This window comes from Anopheles moucheti, chromosome X (assembly GCF_943734755.1).
Source record: "Anopheles moucheti chromosome X, idAnoMoucSN_F20_07, whole genome shotgun sequence".
Taxonomy (NCBI): Eukaryota; Metazoa; Arthropoda; class Insecta; order Diptera; family Culicidae; genus Anopheles; species Anopheles moucheti.
Genome location: NC_069142.1, coordinates 6,151,419 through 6,168,320, shown reverse-complemented (window position 1 = coordinate 6,168,320; position 16,902 = coordinate 6,151,419). Strand labels below are relative to the sequence as shown.

The 16,902-nt window shown below is 49.3% G+C and overlaps 5 protein-coding genes across 5 annotated transcripts; 2 read left to right on the top strand and 3 right to left on the bottom strand.

Annotated features, from left to right (window-relative positions):
• Nucleotides 1–152: 152 nt before the first annotated feature.
• On the bottom strand, nt 153–4,762 carry LOC128306491 (von Willebrand factor A domain-containing protein 8). The gene is made up of 3 exons (XM_053044022.1): nt 4,483–4,762; nt 3,988–4,415; nt 153–3,875 (listed from the first exon to the last, which is right to left on the bottom strand). The coding sequence occupies exons 1-3, from the start codon at nt 4,685–4,687 to the stop codon at nt 261–263; spliced, it is 4,248 nt and encodes a 1,415-aa protein (XP_052899982.1). The 5' UTR covers nt 4,688–4,762; the 3' UTR covers nt 153–260.
• An 811-nt stretch (nt 4,763–5,573) lies between these two features.
• Nucleotides 5,574–6,809, top strand: LOC128306782 (acyl-CoA-binding protein homolog). The gene is made up of 2 exons (XM_053044393.1): nt 5,574–5,800; nt 5,928–6,809. Exons 1-2 carry the CDS (start codon nt 5,786–5,788, stop codon nt 6,180–6,182), a joined length of 270 nt encoding a protein of 89 aa, XP_052900353.1. The 5' UTR covers nt 5,574–5,785; the 3' UTR covers nt 6,183–6,809.
• A 29-nt stretch (nt 6,810–6,838) lies between these two features.
• On the bottom strand, nt 6,839–9,373 carry LOC128306781 (rabenosyn-5). Its single transcript, XM_053044392.1, has 3 exons — nt 9,030–9,373; nt 8,793–8,964; nt 6,839–8,702 (listed from the first exon to the last, which is right to left on the bottom strand). The coding sequence occupies exon 3, from the start codon at nt 8,665–8,667 to the stop codon at nt 7,075–7,077; it is 1,593 nt and encodes a 530-aa protein (XP_052900352.1). The 5' UTR covers nt 8,668–8,702; nt 8,793–8,964; nt 9,030–9,373; the 3' UTR covers nt 6,839–7,074.
• A 650-nt stretch (nt 9,374–10,023) lies between these two features.
• LOC128307310 (uncharacterized) lies at nt 10,024–11,290 on the top strand. The gene has a single exon (XM_053045079.1). It carries the CDS (start codon nt 10,050–10,052, stop codon nt 11,202–11,204), a length of 1,155 nt encoding a protein of 384 aa, XP_052901039.1. The 5' UTR covers nt 10,024–10,049; the 3' UTR covers nt 11,205–11,290.
• Nucleotides 11,290–14,878, bottom strand: LOC128307309 (lipoamide acyltransferase component of branched-chain alpha-keto acid dehydrogenase complex, mitochondrial). Its single transcript, XM_053045078.1, has 4 exons — nt 14,436–14,878; nt 12,402–13,094; nt 11,939–12,334; nt 11,290–11,871 (listed from the first exon to the last, which is right to left on the bottom strand). The coding sequence occupies exons 1-4, from the start codon at nt 14,520–14,522 to the stop codon at nt 11,632–11,634; spliced, it is 1,416 nt and encodes a 471-aa protein (XP_052901038.1). The 5' UTR covers nt 14,523–14,878; the 3' UTR covers nt 11,290–11,631.
• Nucleotides 14,879–16,902: the final 2,024 nt, after the last annotated feature.

The window sequence follows — 16,902 nt, the reverse complement described above, 5'->3', positions numbered from 1 at the left end:
CAAGCATTAGGCACAGGCAATAAGGTTCAACACTCCTGCGGTCTGTTATTGGGAAACATCTAGACACAACCGTCTATTCTTGCCCATTCATCATTAAGCAAATAAAAGTAGATAAGGTACAGTGTTTAAAAGTATGTGCACCTGCTGCTCCGAACTGCGCTAACTATATCTACACACACTATCTACATGAATCGAATCCCTGAGAAGGAAGTTCCCTATTATGCTGTGGGCTAAACAGCGTCTGTGACCGTTAGCTGCCACTATTGCAGCAACGAGGCGGCAAAGATTTGGCGCATTATCTGCGGCAGCTGGTCCAAATCCATGCAGACGAACGCTTTGCCCGCGGTCATATTGTCCGCCACCACCTTCGCCTCATCGTCCAGGCTGCCGATGAAGATGACGTACGCCTGTACGCGCGGCGATTGGCGCGCGAGTGCGTTGTTTAGCTTCCGGGGCGTAATACCGTACCGGGCCAGATTGGCATCGCTCAGCACGATCACGATCGCCTCATCGCAATCCTCCCTGGCCAGTTCGTCGACCGCCTGCTCGGTGGCGGCCAGCGTATGATCACCGCTCCAGCAGAACTGTGCGTGCGCATGCATCATCTTGATCGTTTCCAGGCGCCGTTTCGCATCCTTCGGTGGGTTGTTTTCGTTCACGAACGGTACGGCGACGGCTTCGCCACTGTGACCGACGATGTCGTACTTTATCTTGCCCTCGAACCCATCGAACGCTTCCATCACCATGACGGTCGCTTCCAGCTCGCGGTCCAACCGCCCATCGTACCCATTAAACCGGTACATCGAACCGGACACGTCCACGACCAGCTTCAGGCGCTTCGGCTTTTCCTGGGGTGTGCCGGGTTCCGGGTCCTGTTCGGCCCGCTGCTTATAAATCGCCCGCTCACCCGTCAACCCCTCCACCAGCTTGGTGTCGTCCAGTTCGCCCGCGCTCCGGTGCTTTTGCCACTGGCGTTCCCGTGCGCGTGCCTGCAACGCTTGCAGTGTAATGCGCAGCTGCTGCACCTGTCGGCGCACCGGTTCCGCGTACTGCTCGTACACCTTGTGCTCGTACGGGCTCATCTGGATTTCGCGCAGCTTCGCCTCGAACGCTTTCCGATTCATCTCGCGAGCCGCCTGCTTGACCGCTTCCGGTACGTCGTCCTTTTCTGCGTCGGACAGCTGATGCACCTTATGGCCCGCATCCAACCGGTACGGACCACCCTTACCACCGAGCCCAGCCGTATCCCGGCCGCCGGACCCACCCGCCCACGTATTACCGCCGACGTGCGGATCATTGTTCGGGTCGACCTTACCGTGCTTCGGACCGGACACGCCCTTCCCACTGTGACTGCGCACCGTCAGCTGAATCTGGCGTTCCCTGCGCATCGCCGCCAACGCTTCGCAACCCTCGGCATATTCCCCAATTGGCAAACCGTGCCGTAACAGCACCGCCGTCACCTGGTCCAGCGTTTCCGGTGCGTACCGATCGTAATCCAGCACGTTGCCAATCACTTCCGCCAGCGCATCGGACGGGTAGCGCTCTAAATGCCGCACGATCGCAACGACTTCGCGCGTCGAGTACGGATAATGGAGCGTACCCGCGTCCGCCATCTCACGCAACTCCGCGAATGCATCGACCAGCCGTCGGATCGTCGCCACCGGCACGGACGGTCCGTACTGCTGCAGTAGAAACATTTCCGACTCCGGAAGCGGATTGTCGACCGCGTGGCAGGCAAACAAATCACCCAGCGCGGCAAAGAAATCATTCCCGAGGAATGGGAACCCGGGCCGGTTGGCGAGCACAATCAGCCGGAAGTCGGGATGGGTCGGTAGGAACCCGTCACCTGCGGCCATGGCGGATGCACTCGGTGGACAAATTTTACGCCCATCCGAGAGCAACATCTCCCCGTTCTCGACAAGCGTCTTCAAGATGCAGGTCACGTGTACCGGCGCTTTGTCGGCTTCATCCACCACCAGCACGTGCCCGTAACGGACCGCCTTTACCAGCGGGGAATCTTCGTACTCGATCCTGCCATCCCGTACGGTCGCCTGAAGCGTAAGCGACTGTACGGTCGTGTCGCGATGCAGCTGAATATACTCCCGGGGACGACCCATCAACTGCAACAACCGATCAACGATCTTATTCTTGCCAACGCCCTGATTTCCCACCAGCAGCAAATGTTCGCCGAGCAGGAAATCTTGCAGCAGACGCTCCATCAGTCGCAGATGCTGCGGCACGTCGTAGAACACAATGTCCGGTATCTTGGTGACCGCTTCCGTGCGGTAGCGGGGCACACTGGTACGCCCAATCCACAGCATGTCATCCTTTTGTTCCACTTTGATCGGTTGCTTCCCACTGTCCGCCTCTCCATCCAAGGTGCCCGCGTAGTTGGGAAGATGGCGTCGCATCGCTGCATCGAGGACATTGCGCGGCAGGCTCGGCATAAACTTGCTCAGGAACGTGGCGTGCAGTATGTCGGCCGCATTGCGATCCTCGCCGTACTGGTGTAGGCGGCGCGCGATACGCAACAGCTGGCGGGTGGACAGATTCCCGGCGAGTGTCTGCTGCACCGGATCCGGTGACGTACGCAGATGGTGGGCAACGCGCAGTATCTGCTCCATCGTATCGCTGATCGGACCGTACAGTGTGTCCAGCACGTGACGTTCCTCGCGTTCGCTTAACCCACGCACCTCGTGGAACAGGAACAGGCTGAGCGTTTCCGCCGTGATCCAGGCGCCGGATGGGCCGGAACGAGCCGGCACTGGAGCACCGCTAGCACCAACACCTTGGGCCGGTTCGGCCAGTGCGATGATGCGAAAGCCGGGATGAATGCGTAGAATGCCGCGTGCGGTTAGGTCGAGATCGGGTTGCGCTGTTCGCAACCGATCGTAACGTTCGTGCGAGAGAAGACGCCTTCCATCGTACAGCTGCAGCTCGCGGTCGTGCACGAGCCGGTGGAGAATGCCGAGCGTGCTGTGGTGCAACCGATGGATACCATCGAGCACGATCGCGTGCCCGGCAAGGGCGGCCAGCAGTAGGGGTGAGTCCTGCCAGACGGTGTCACCGTTTAGGCGCGTCGTACGCTTTTGCAGCAGATCCCGCGCCGTCATATCCTGATAAAGCACCATCGCCTCCATGTGCTGATCGTTCAGCAAACGGCACAACTGTTCAGCTAGGATCGATTTACCGCATCCTTTCGGACCGACCAGACACAGATCGCCGACCGCAATGGTTTGCAGCAGTTCCGCCAACAAACCGTTCTGGTAGGAGGTAGGTATAAACTGCTGACGCTTGTCTTCGAGCGGACTAGCGTTGCCTTGAGGGAGGCTAAATTCTGCCGTCTTGTCGGACGATCGCAATCGTACGCTGAGGTGTCCGTCTGCCTGTTTGTTAACTCGCTCAATTACCATTGAATTCGATGCGTCGCTTTCGCCGATAAAACCAAGCGATTCCATTAATCCCGTCACATACGAGCTGCCTTCCTTTTCGAGAAACACTGGGTACGGGTAGAACCGGCGCAGCAACTCCTGTTCGGTTAGTGTCCCGTTGTTGCGCAACAGCATGCCAGCGTACCGGAGATTATCGATCGGAAAATCGGGTAGCAGTGCCGAAGCGGATTGTATGCCGAACGCGAACGATACGAGCTTGGTCAGCACATCCGGACGGTCCAGCGAGCCGGCAAGTAGTTTCGCTTCCGTTAGCACCTCCACGTACGGTAGTTCGGCAATGTCGCGTGCTTGAAACCGGGAACGGAGCGGTGGATCGAGCGGTGAACCCCGATACCGTGGCACCGGAAGTCCCAGCGCAATCACGCGAAACTTCTCCGACACACGCACCAAACCCCAGCTGTCGAGCTGATCGCGACTGAAGCGCTATTCAGATAGAAAGAGAGAGAGTGTAAGAAGTGAAAAGAACGTTAAAGAGGTTGTCTCGTTGAACGATAATTATTTGATATATTCCTGTTCTCCATATCAGTCTTCTCACCTCCAGCAATCCGTCGTAGTTTTTGGCCGCTATCAAAAATCTTCCATCCTCTAGATGCATTTCTCGGTTCTCTAGCAGATTGTTCAAAATCGGCAAAACATTTCGTTCAGTTTTCTCAACACCCTCGATCAGCAGTATGCGACCTTCGATAGCCGCTCGGACCGCGCTCTGATTATGGTAGGATGCGGTCCCATCCAGAATTTCGCGCCGCTGCTTCAGATCACTCTCGGTCGTGTCACGGTTCAGCAGTATGTACTCAACCTCACGGCGCGTTAGCTCCGAGTACTGCATCACTATACGCCGTCTCAAACCACCGGGCCGCCCTAGCAGCAGTATATCCTGCCCGAGCTTATCCTTTTGTAGCATCCAGCGCAAATGGTGCAGACGCGTTTGGGAGAGTGCTGCCTCACCGGTATCACTAACGCTAACTGAAATAGAGAAAAATTAACTCAGCTATGCCCCAAGGAGTCTTAACTTTTACACGCGCACACATACCGTACCCATTGGGAACTAGTTCCGGGCGCAGCGGTACATCGATATCCTTCTCCACGTCGTCTATCTGGATGGTGCCACCGGTGGTGCTGGATGTGTAGTTGCGGTTCCACGACAGTCCGGTACTTTCGGCCAACGTTGGTTGCTGGTGGGCCAGTATGCGCCGGAGCACATTGATGCGCCGAATTGTTTGCACGTTACGCTGCATGGTACTGCCGTATCGTGGTTAGTTAACTTCAATTAAAGCTGATCCGGTGGTCGGGGTCAAAGTCTCGTCCACTAGTTGCGTGTTCATCACTCGGCACCGTCACGCAGACGGTTAGGAAAACAACGTACGATGTTGGTCTGTTTTGGCAGCTGATTTTGACAGTTAGCAACAGAGGCTCTATTTTCTTCTCTTGCTCTCTCTCTCTCTGAAATTTGAGTAAAAAAAAATAATGTAAAGAAAAGCGTTACAAGCACTCTTCGATTAAAAATCCTCTTCCGATAAAAACAATGATATAAAACTACAGCAATAAATGATTTACACACAGCGATATATCTCAGAAATGAGTTAACATGCATTTCATTAGCAAAAGTTACCAAAACACAAGTACAGATAGAGCTTGAGATACACGGTATTTAATATAAGCGGATAGTATCATAAGCGCATGTTTCAAAAATTCAAAGCTCACTTAGTTTATTGTTCCAAATTTTAGAATATAAAACGAACAAGAATTGCAAGACTCGCGGATTTCTGCGGCCCGGGAAAGCGTATCTTGGATACTCCCAGTACAAACGGTTTTTTGTTTCGTTCACATTTCGCGTTGACAGCTGGCAGCCATGGTTACACGACCAGGTTGCCAGGTGGTAAATGTATGCTTCAGCTGTGCTTACACGTGCCACAAAAATAACAGCAGATTATTTTGGAAAAATATTTCCCTTTTCTATAATATAAAGATTTATAAACAATGTTTAATATTGTGGCTTAAGGATCACTATTTCCAAGAAATGTTTCGTTCATTTCGTTTGGACATTTTGTCCCGTAATTAAAGCGTTTTTTAAAAAACGCTCTCTTCAATTGGTATCGTGTGGTCGCCTTTCACCGTATTTGTCTCTCGCTCTTGTCGCACAATGAAAAAGAACACCGCTATGCGCCATTTTACTACGTAAGCTTGCACCTGTACAACTAACCACTCATCCGGGCCAACCAGTTTTTGCTACATTTTGCAATCGTTGTTCTCCTTGAAAGCACACGGTTTTTCCGGAGCGTTCTGAACGATACAGTTTTCTTCGCGTGTTAAAACAATAAAATATATTAAATAAAATGTCACTACAGGAGGTAAGTTTGTGAATTGTTTAGTGGATGCCGGCAAATAAGTTATTTAGCAGGCACGACATGCTTTTCAGAAAGTTTCGACATGTATCAGAATGGTATAATTTATCTCCTTCTGTCGCGCTATTTCCAGAACTTCGATAAAGCTGTCGAGGACGTGAAGAACCTCAATGCAACACCCGCCGATGCCGATCTGCTGGAGATCTACGGTTTGTACAAACAGTCTACAGTCGGTGACTGTAACACGGAAAAGCCGGGCTTCCTAGACTTTAAGGGCAAATCCAAGTGGGAGTCCTGGAACGGGCGCAAGGGCATGTCGCAGGACGACGCCAAACAAGCGTACGTAGATAAGGTCCAGAAATTGATCGAGCAGCACGGTCTGAAGTAGAAGTTGCGGGTGCTTGTGACAAAACCAGCAAAACGAAACCTCCGGTTAAAAACACGGGCGATGGGTTTTGCTGGTATACAAGGAAGAAACATGTGACAGACAGACAACGGAACGGATAAAGGACGCGCGACACTTATGGCAGTACAAAAAAAAATGGCCAGCCTATGTAAAATGGCCTTTTCCTATTGTTTTAATGGTTTCCGTTGACAGTAAAGTAGGCTCTTTTTTGTTGGTTTCTCTCTCTAGACTCACACACACCATTTCGTGGCGTAAAAGGTGATGAGTCCTGCGAGCAAGAGATTAGTAAAAAAAAGGCATACACACGCTCAAAGCCATTGTGTTCTGGCATTAAAAACAGGACGAACTCGAATGCTGGCGAAAAAAAGCTAGCGGTGTAAAAAATGGAGGTAGTAATTTGCAAATTTCGAATTTTTTGCACTGAATTTCTGATACTGTGGCGTTAGTGTTGCGGACATATAGAACTTTACTCAGTAATGGCGAATTAATTTTGTTACATTGTTCAAACATTTTCCTTATTTTTTGTTTGTTAATAACTGTTTTCGAAGACCAGGATTTGATATTCTTACGAAATATAGAATCTCTTTTTACAAGAGAGAACCGGCGAAACGCGCACATGGTGACAGTAAAAATGGAATCGCGAATAAAACTGAAACTTTTGTTCAATAACGGTAGAAATGGGTGGAGTTTCGGTGGAGTTTTGATGACTTGGTTTCTATTCTTTAGAGAAGTTCCTGGTAAGTAGGGAAGACTTGCTAAGATTTTTCATTTCAAATATTCATAATGTATTGTTTTATTTAGTGGAATAAATAATCCAGCACGAGTACACTTTACGGTGGCGTTATTTGCCTACTTTTCTTCGATGGATTCTCTCTCATTGGACTTCCGGCTGTTTGGTATCCGAGTCCAACCGTTGCCGGTAATAGAACTCTTGGGTTAGCTCGCTTAAATTGCGCTCGAGTGTGGCCACCTCCTCGAAACGGAGTGCTGCTCTAGCCTGCCGAATGTAGCCCTTCACGATGTTGATCTGATCGATCAGCGGATCGGACGTGGTGTTGGATGGACCGGTTTGGATACCAGTCCAATTGTCCATCGTAGAGATGGCCGCACCGTACCGACCGTTGGTCATTTCCGCCGTCGATGCGGTACTCGAGCTGGAGGAACTTCCATTCTGACGATCGGCACCCATGTCACCACCTCCGCCCGACTGTAGTTCCAGACGCTCGAACGCTTCCAGCGCTAGCTGACGTTCACGTTCGAGGCGCCGTTCTGTTTCTTGCCGTTTGCGATGCTGTATCTTCTTAATCTCGTCCTCTACCGGCAGGGGTGGGATAGACAGCATCCGCTCCTTAATGTACGAGATGCACCCGAGCCGGATAGCCTTCTTGAGCGCATCCTCGCGGCTACCGACGGCGGAACGTAGCGTCTGCAGGCTCTTGCTGACGTTGTCTAACTTTTCGGCCGAACGGCCAATCTTTTCGCGGAGCGTGGATGCATCCGAAAGCCGGTAGATGACGTCACCCTCGTACAAACTGTCCAGTATTCGCCGGTACATCCCAATGTGGGGCTCGATGTCGGTACGCTCCTTGCGGAGTCTTTCATAAAACTGTCTAACCAGCGGACGTTCCCGCTTCCAGTCCTGCGTCTCCATCCGGATCAGCAGTAGCCGCATGCAGTGTTCGCACACCCGAAAGTGGCTCGACTCGTTCACCGGTGCACCCGGCTGGGTGGGTTCCGGCAATGCACCACCGGACGCCGGGCTGATGGTGTTCGGGTTCACCAACCTACCCGCTTCCTCCAGGGTCAGATAGCGCGAACAGCCATCGCACATTACCGAGCCACACACGCGACAGTGATGCTGACGGCGCGTTATGCCGAAACTCTTCGCACAGGTTGGGCAAAGCTTCACCAGCTTGCCATCGATCCACGGTACCTTGCTCTGCTCATGCCGCTTCTTCTGGTCCGGCTCGGTCGGTAGCCTGTCCAGCAGCTTATCCAGCCGGATAATCAATTTGTTCGTCTCGGCCGCATACCGTTCCAGCCGTGGACTACGCACCGCCTTGAAGTAGGCCATATGCTCACAGCTACAACCGATCGTTTGATTGCTCGGTTGCAGCAACGGATTATTAGCCGTGCCGGCACTGCCAAATGCAACGCCCGTTTCGGACCCGAACCTTGGCGCAGCCGAATCACCACCACCATCACCGGTGTGGATCGGTTTCTTCTTGCCCTTCAGCAGTATACCCTGCCGGGCGATGCTAAATATTTCCTTCAGTGATTTCAGCAGATCCTGCTCCTCGGAATGTTCGTGTTCGACGTGCACCGTCAGACGTTCCGGTGTGCGAAGATCACTTTTGCAGATCGGACATAGAAACCCTTCGAGGATTTCACTGTCCGTCGGCAGTAGGAAGGCAGTGGACGATGACGTTGCGGACTCTTTATCGACCATGTCGAACGTGTAGTCCATTTATGCGGGATGTGAAAAATCGTTGCCGCTATATACTGCAGAAGACAAAAAAAAACAATTGGAGGGGCTTTTTGAGTTATCAATGTCGTAACATCGACAGCTTTGAGCAGTGGAACTAAACTAACCTCATTATTGCGGCCTTAGCAGACGTTGCTTGCTTAGCGACTCGTGGTGTTTCACTGGAGGCTCATCTTGTTTGGGAAGGTTTTAGCGTAATTTCCAATGGCCTACATACAGCTTCCTTATTAGCCCAAAACAAACAACAGGAAACACTACCACTAACTATACGTTCGATGGCTAAAAAGGAATGTAACACACATCGGTAGCGTCAACTTGAACCTTTGCAAACACAAAACACTTACCCGTACCGTTATCCTGGAATCGAATTAACTTCGATTACTCATGCAGTTTGATTGTGAAAAAGGAAACTTCTCGCGTGGACGAGGGTCGAACTTGCTGATGTGTTTTGCGTGTTTGCTTGCAGGCACTGCAAGCAGCGGACGAGTGCGCTATCTCCAGTGAAATTAAAGGCGTTAATCAGCACAAAGACAGAAGGGACAGTGGGGGAAAAGATCCAACAAAAACAGATATACGACCTCGTAAAACCTGATGGCAGGAACCCAAACGGCTGTGGAGATAGATGAACGATTTGACATGTTGAGCAACGAAGGGAGGGCAACAAAAAAACACACACCCAAACCCACACGAACGCAACCCATAATGGACTGTCAGTTGTTAGGTCTCGTTTTGTTTTGATACTTGAAATGACGGTTTATTTTAATCTAGAGAATTTCACTTAAAGAAAGGTTAATAAAAGAACATTTTATATCTAGAGAAAGTGTATATTGTCTGATCTCTTCTCGTGGATCGTTTGATAAATATCCCTTTTTTGTGGTACTTATATCTCCAAGGTTTTGTCCTGCCATTGAAGGATTTACTTATCTGGTGGAGAATGGTCTGGATAGGATTTGGTACCGCTTCTATTGCACGAAAGAACCTTATTTTAGAACTAGAATACTGGGTGAACGAAACTGAAGTTATCTATTCTTATTTTCAGAATTCAGAACTCTTCGGAATGCATCAGAACTCTGACTAAAGTGATTCAAAAGGTTAAATATTTTCTATTAGATCGATTAACGAGCACTTGGATACCTTGCTTTAGCTACTGTGGTGGTGTATTTAAATGCAAACTTATCATATTGCAGAACAAGTAATTCCGCTTCATTTATCCAGCTGCATCCGTGCAAACAACTCCAAGATATTAATTGGTTTGTTTGCTTTCCTGTCATCACGTCGAAAAAGCAATCAAACAACCAGCCAATGCATTATATTGCTCTTATATAAAGAAGGTTTGTATTTCCACCGTATCCAGCTAAATCACGATGGAATTCTACCGACTGATGGTGAGTTGTCTACTGCTGCTAGTAGTAACCGAAACCAAGGTCTCAGGTGCATACTTTGACGCGGCTCCGAGTACATACTGTACCATCCCGCTAGATGTGGTGGCCGGTAAAAATGTCGTCCCGGCGGATTTGCAAGCCACGTGCAACCGAAAGCGGCAGGAAGGTGAGGAAAATATCAAACAAGCGGTTGAAGCTATACGTGCCCACATTATGAAACAGGTAGCTGCAACGGATCCGATATGGAACGAAGTTAAGAAGTTCACCGCCATCTTGCCAAATCTACTAGAGACGCTCAAAAAGAATAATAGTCAACATGAGGTGGATGAGTTGCGTACACGTGTGCTAGTGGCAGCGATAGAGGCCGGCCGTACGTCGGAAGCTCTCACGCAGTATCTCATTCTCGGTGCGTGGAATCAGTGGCAAGATATAGTGGATCGGATCTATCAGAATTCGCGCCGTCACCCGAGACACATCGAGAATCTGCTGAGTTTCATTCGGACACTTCCCGCGCGGGAGGAACGTGTCGAGTTTTATCACTACCTGAAGAAGCACATGGTCGAGAAGAAGGACTACGGATCGTACCTGGGTGCGATGTTTGCTCAAGATGCCCGCCATGTGGTGTTCGATGCGGATGGTAAAACACCCCTGAACGAGAGTGATGTAGCAGCATTATACACCACGATGATCGACGGTGCTACAGAATTCTTCCGCAAAGCGCTACTGACCGGTGCCGAACGGTTAGATCTCATCCTGTTGGAGCGTAACTATCCCGACCTGTTTGATATGCTGTTCGAGCCGATCTTCAACATAACGGCGCAAGAAATGCGCAAATTTAACTCGTGGAAGATGATGGAGGCACTGTGCGCGGTGGATCGGCCGATGGTGAAGGTTCGCATGTTCCAGAAAACTATAAATCTGTTGTTGAAACATTTCCAATGGCCGAAAGAGAACGAGTTTTATGCACCGATGCTGGCCGGGTACTTTGAGGTTTGTCTACCACTGATCCAGAAGGTACCGGAAACGAAAGACATAATCACCGACGTGAAAAACACCTTCACCAAGTTTCGAAAGGATATGAACTACGATAAATTCGCGAAAGTTATGGGTAAGAAAATACATGCATACGCGGGATAGTGAAGGTCGCGCGGCAGTACGTAAAAAATCTGTAAAAATCCAAATAAACCGGAACCCGTTCTGTGCAATGCAACGCGGCTTTACATTTGTTGGAAGTTTACGTTTATTGACTTGGTGCGGGGGAAAAAAAAACGACACTAGTTCGTATAGGAGACACACGACGCTACTCTAGCATGTATGAAACATACTACAACACGCAACCACCACAGCAAATGGAATTTCTTGGTTTGAGCTCTGCTCGATACTCCATTCAATGGAGTACCTCTCTACCACCTACTGCAAACGGCAGTTCATTAGAATTCGCGTAGTACGTGAGATAATATAAGCCTTAAACAACTAGTAAATGCAATATCGGCACATTGGAAGGGGAATGTAGTCTACGGAGCATTGGTTCCGACATCAAGCGGGTGCTAGGCACTCGGATATCTCACTTGGGGCCCAACATTAGCAGGTTTGGATTCTCCAGGTACTGCTTCCACAGGTTGGAGAAGCTAGCCATTGTCACACCATCGATCACGCGATGATCTGCCGTCCAGCTGACCACCATTATGTGGGCCGGTACCACTTGTCCGGCATCGTCGAACCGAGGCAACACTCGGGTCTTGCCGAGTCCACCGATTGCGACCTGCGGCGTCATGACGACCGGGTGCGTATATGTACCACCGATCTGCAACGAGGCATGAACAACATGAACATCTCATCCTCTTCGGAACCTACCTCTCGGCTATACGTACAATTCCAATATTCGACAGGGCGAACGTACCGTTCGCATAGTCGCTCGGTGTGAGCGCCCCTTTCGCACCACGTTCCTGCAATGCGTTCAGGTCGTTCGCTATCTGCAGTATGGACTTCTGCTCAATGTTCTTCACATTCGGCACTACCAAACCTTGTGGTGTCTGCATAGCGACGCTGATGTTGTGATACTTCTTGTAGATAACGCTCTCGGACGATTCGTCGAAGGAACTGTTCAGTATTGGGTGTTGGAGCAGCGCGTTCGAGGCTGCCTTCAGGAAGAACGGCATATACGTTAGCTTGATGCCCTGACGAGCCGCTTCTTCCTTAAGCTGAGAGCGCACCTCCACCAGCTTCGTCACATCCACCTCGTCGCAGTACGCAAAGTGTGGTATTTTCTGAAGAGAAGAGCAAAACAACGCTTCATGAGTGAACTTGTAAAGCAGTGCTTCGTGGCAAGCTTACCAGCGCGTCCGTCATCGAACGAACCATAGCTTTTGCGACGCCCTTCAGTGGTACGACTGTTTCTGCCTGTTTCAGATCGATCGGTGTAGCCGGTTCGGGTTTGCGTTGCTCCTTGATGCCAGATTGCGCAAGGAGGGTCGGATGTGGCTTAACCGTACCCTTGGGGATGACCTGCAGGAATTCCAGCACGTCACCCTTGAGCACACGCCCATTGCGCCCGGTCGCCGGTACCTGCGTCAGGTCCACTTTGTTCTCCATCGCTATCCTGCGAACGGCGGGCGTCGCAAGGACCTTACCGGTCGGTGCATGTTCACCAGCTGCAGCCGATTTCGTATCCTTCCGCTCGCTCTCCTCATCCGAGCTGCTGCTACTACTGCTACTGCTGTCGTCCTCTTCCTCGTCCTCCACGTCGAAATCGAGCAGCGGTTTGCCGACGAGCGCTATCTCGTCGACATTGTGGTGCAGTTTGACGATTTTTCCATCGTACCGGCTGGTGATCGTTACCGATGCCTTGTCACTCTGCACCTCGCACAGATTGTCGAACTGTTCCACCACGTCGCCCACCTTCACGTACCACTCCTTCACCGTTACCTCCCGGATACCTTCGCCGATGTCGGACAGATGGAAGGAAACGACACGATCCAGCACCGTGCTGGTGTGCAGTGCCCGTCCGAACACATTCGCGTGCGGTGGCTACAATAGTTGGAGAAGAGCACAATTCATTAAACAAACGCTACATAGCAACACACGCAATCAAGAACTATCTACACATTAATGGCGATGCACGCCATTAGCAACATAAATTACGATGCAACCAAGTGTTCGATGCACCGCTGGAATATTATGATGAGTTTTCAGAGTTGTTTTGATTTGCTGCGAAAGCGCACGTGGAAAACGGTGATAGTGATCTTGCAGGGTTTTATGCTTTCGATGAATGATCACCATCCATGGAATAAAAGCTCATCGGAGCATCAACTTTTGCGTGACGACGGGTGTTTTTTTTGATAAGAAGAATAAATGTTTACATAATTCTACGTAAGATATTAATGAGATATAAAATGCATTCTTCCATTATTCATGTCTTACTCCTCTTTCTCGAACTCATTCCAACTCCGACGCTGCAAATCCGGAGTTAATTTCAACTTCAAAACCACAAGTTGAACTACTCCGGTGTGAACTCCGGACTACTCCTATTCCAATTCCGGACATCTCCGGTGTCGACTCATGACTAATTCGGAGTTGGAATGAATGCGGAGTCGATACTCTCCCCCGGTCATAAACCCGCCCAAGAGCGTTAATCTAAGAGTTAGCTTCTAGCTTCTACTGCCGCGTATTTGTGTTACCAAATAGTCGCCTAAATAACATTCAAACAAACAACAAATCATAATAGGCATTTAGCAATACGACTCCTTTTTAGCACTCTACATTGTGCTTGATGTGTACAACATCTATTGCGTTATTCTTTTCAATTAGCAGTCACCTACACTGCACAGCACAGCAACTTTATTGCTGCTGCCTAGTAACTGGCCCAATATTCTCTGACGTCGGAAAAAATAGACCAACAAAAACAAAAAATGACAAACAGAGCCACGTTGTTTGCGTTTGTGTGAATGCGACTCCAAACTAACGAAGTGCGCGAAAGGTCGTCTTGACAGCTACAGCAAGGCGCCACGCAACGACTACCCCATTTATTTCGACTTCTAAGGTGCCGACAAGGCAGGAAATGTGATGGAGGCGAGGCAGGTGACGTTGAAAGTGAAATGTACTTTTCGCGGTTTGATCGTGTTGTTTGACTGGTGGCAATCAGCCGAGAAAGCGATAGGCACACAGCACATGCTTCTATGGCTTCCAGTCGCGGTCAGCTAGATACGCCTGGTCGTCGCACGCACACAACTTTTGCTGGAAAAGCTTATCGTACTGCGCATACGCGGATGCGCGTAGCGTGTTGATCGTTGGGTTTTGCACTGCCGCACTGGACATTATTACGTAATGCGCCGATACGACCCTTTTACTGGTGCGTCCGCGCATACTTACCGGTCGTCGACGGGTTGGGCCGCCGGTTAGCAGATGGTGCCGGGCGATGGATGCACCGTACCGTCGCAGATTGAATAGCCCGGCCATTTGGGTGTCGACGTTCCACGTACAGCAAAGTAAACGGGAAGCTCGCGAGACGTTGTCCCTTGTCCGTGTAACGGCACCGCACAACGAATGACGAACTGGTGAGCTGCTCTGTTCGCTGACCACCGACGGACTGACCGTGTCTTCCGTTGTTCCGCGCCCCTCAGTCAGCACTGTACGCACACCTTCCCCGATGGAGACGATGAAGGTAACCGCACAACTTCACTGCCCAACTTTTGCGACCGAAGACCGGCTGATGGTGTTGGTGCTGGTAGGGCCCACCCGGCCCATCGGCATGTGTGCGTGAACACGCATCATCAACGGGGAAGGGTGGGAATTAAATCACTCGTCGTTACCAAGCCAGATTGCTACGTGTTATCTCCACCAATTCGGCACCGACGGGTGTGTGCGTGTGTGTCTGCTGACGCCAAATACATTATTTTCGAACAAAAACAACCACGTGTTCCCCAAATACTTGCGTACGACCTTGAACATACGTTGAGAATTGGGCGGTGTTTTTTTTTCTTCTCTACGCATCACCAACCCGACCGACTTTAGCAAAGATTTGTTATAAAAAGAACACATAAAGGCGCCCGGAACGATGTATCAAATGCAATAAAACTTATTTCATTAACACGCTTTTTTGTGTTGTAAAACGTTGGACTTACAGCAAAGTAACGCGTGCTGCATTGAGGCGCCCTCTGTTGTGCGTTATCCGAAGCTTCGCCCAAAAGGGCTCATTGCGCATAAAAGCTCACGTGTCAAAAAGCTTCACGACAGGGGTTGCTATTTTTTATCTGGTTTCCGGTCTTACTTAACGTCATTTGCTACTGTTTCCGAAGTTTTGCTTATATAAAATGTTCTTATCGGTTGACTAGAGCGTTTGCTTATGACTCATGTTGGTAATTACTTTGACACACCTGATTGTAGCCCCGGTACGGATTGTAGCATTGGGTGCATTGAAATATCACCTGCTAAATCTATATATTAGCTATATAATATTAACTATATAATATCTATATAACATGTGTATATGTGCTAAGATATTTAAATTGGGAGTTTAAGTTCTAATGTCCACTAACTTCGAAAACATGGTTTCGAGATATTCGGGTTAGAAGTTAGCTCGAGTCGGGTTCGCTGAAGAATGTGCATGGTTCATGGAAGTACTTCTTGGCTATCTATAAAAGAATATCGGCGTACACTAGTAAATTCTTAAAGATAAATGCATCACCTGCTCAGTTTTATGTTAAACGGCAGGAGTTCAAATCTTGCTTAAACAATGTAGACCAACATCCCTAGGTGCGATCATTTCTGTTTGTTCACCTTCATAATCATCGCGATCTGGTAGAAATAGGTCACACCAGCCCAAAACAACCGTTGCCGTCGTTCCCATTTCCTGCACGTATTTGTTGAGCAGCGCTACCAACACGCTTGTCGCGGGAGCAGCGTGCCGGAAACTGTTGGAATCTTATCGTTATATCACTTTCAAGTGGTGACACAATGAGTGCAAGTTGCCCGCAGTTGCAGCATGCAATGAAGAGAATATGCTAGGTGGAAAAGGTATGATTCATGATAACATCCAGGATTTCAGTAGAATCGTCAATTTGGTAGTTCTTTGAAGTCTTGTACACGCTCTATCATTCTTCATTAACCCCCCGTATGCGGGACTGTCTACTTTCTACGGGTAAATGCAGTCAAAGACCGCCAGAAATGGCAGGCCTATCCCTCTTGAGTTTGTCATTTACTCTCACAACAGCTTTAGGAATATTGAAAACTAATGGAAGCAGGTCTTCAAAAATGTCTCCTCTTCTAAGCTGAGTGCACTAGCTAGCACAGTAGCTAGTATTATAAAGAATTCTGGATATATCAAGATTTCCTACAGAAATCCCAAAATAATTCCAAGTAATCTTCTACTATAATGATCCCTAACGTAAAATTTCTAATATTTGCAGACTATAACTATAAAGCGAAGTGAAACAACTACTATTACTAATCAAATGACGTGTACAGCGTTCTGCTGGCAAGTGAAATGGCGGAATTGCAATTCATGCGTGTCTGAGTATGCCGTGCGTGACTCAATGTAAGGGAGGGTCAGTTTGTGGCAGATGGAATCAAAATATTCGATCATTGTCAGCACTTGCACTAGTTTTGATAGTAAGCTAAGCTAAACCCAAGCTGGGGCTGGAGGGAAATGGTGAAAAAGCACATTAAAAATACCATTGGTATTGCTCACGGTTAGCATTCCGAGAAACAGCCAATCGTGAATCACGGTTTCAAATGCTGAATACTATTTCCAGCCATTTTTGCCCTATCGTTATCTTTGCTGATAAGCGCACGCACACTGTTGACACTAACTTACTCAACAAGTTGATCGAACGAAACA

What these genes read in the sequence shown, in the direction of transcription:
- LOC128306491 (XM_053044022.1), bottom strand. Translation starts at nt 4,687, where the DNA reads ATGCAGCGTAACGTGCAAACAATTCGGCGCATCAATGTGCTCCGGCGC. An exon ending in ACTAGTTCCCAATGGGTACG is followed by an intron (nt 4,416 to 4,482) that starts GTATGTGTGCGC and finishes TCTCTATTTCAG; the next exon opens with TTAGCGTTAGTGATACCGGT. An exon ending in ACTACGACGGATTGCTGGAG is followed by an intron (nt 3,876 to 3,987) that starts GTGAGAAGACTG and finishes CTATCTGAATAG; the next exon opens with CGCTTCAGTCGCGATCAGCT.
- LOC128306781 (XM_053044392.1), bottom strand. Translation starts at nt 8,667, where the DNA reads ATGGACTACACGTTCGACATGGTCGATAAAGAGTCCGCAACGTCATCG.
- LOC128307310 (XM_053045079.1), top strand. Translation starts at nt 10,050, where the DNA reads ATGGAATTCTACCGACTGATGGTGAGTTGTCTACTGCTGCTAGTAGTA.
- LOC128307309 (XM_053045078.1), bottom strand. Translation starts at nt 14,522, where the DNA reads ATGGCCGGGCTATTCAATCTGCGACGGTACGGTGCATCCATCGCCCGG. An exon ending in GCCCAACCCGTCGACGACCG is followed by an intron (nt 13,095 to 14,435) that starts GTAAGTATGCGC and finishes CAACTATTGTAG; the next exon opens with CCACCGCACGCGAATGTGTT. An exon ending in GTTCGATGACGGACGCGCTG is followed by an intron (nt 12,335 to 12,401) that starts GTAAGCTTGCCA and finishes TCTTCTCTTCAG; the next exon opens with AAAATACCACACTTTGCGTA.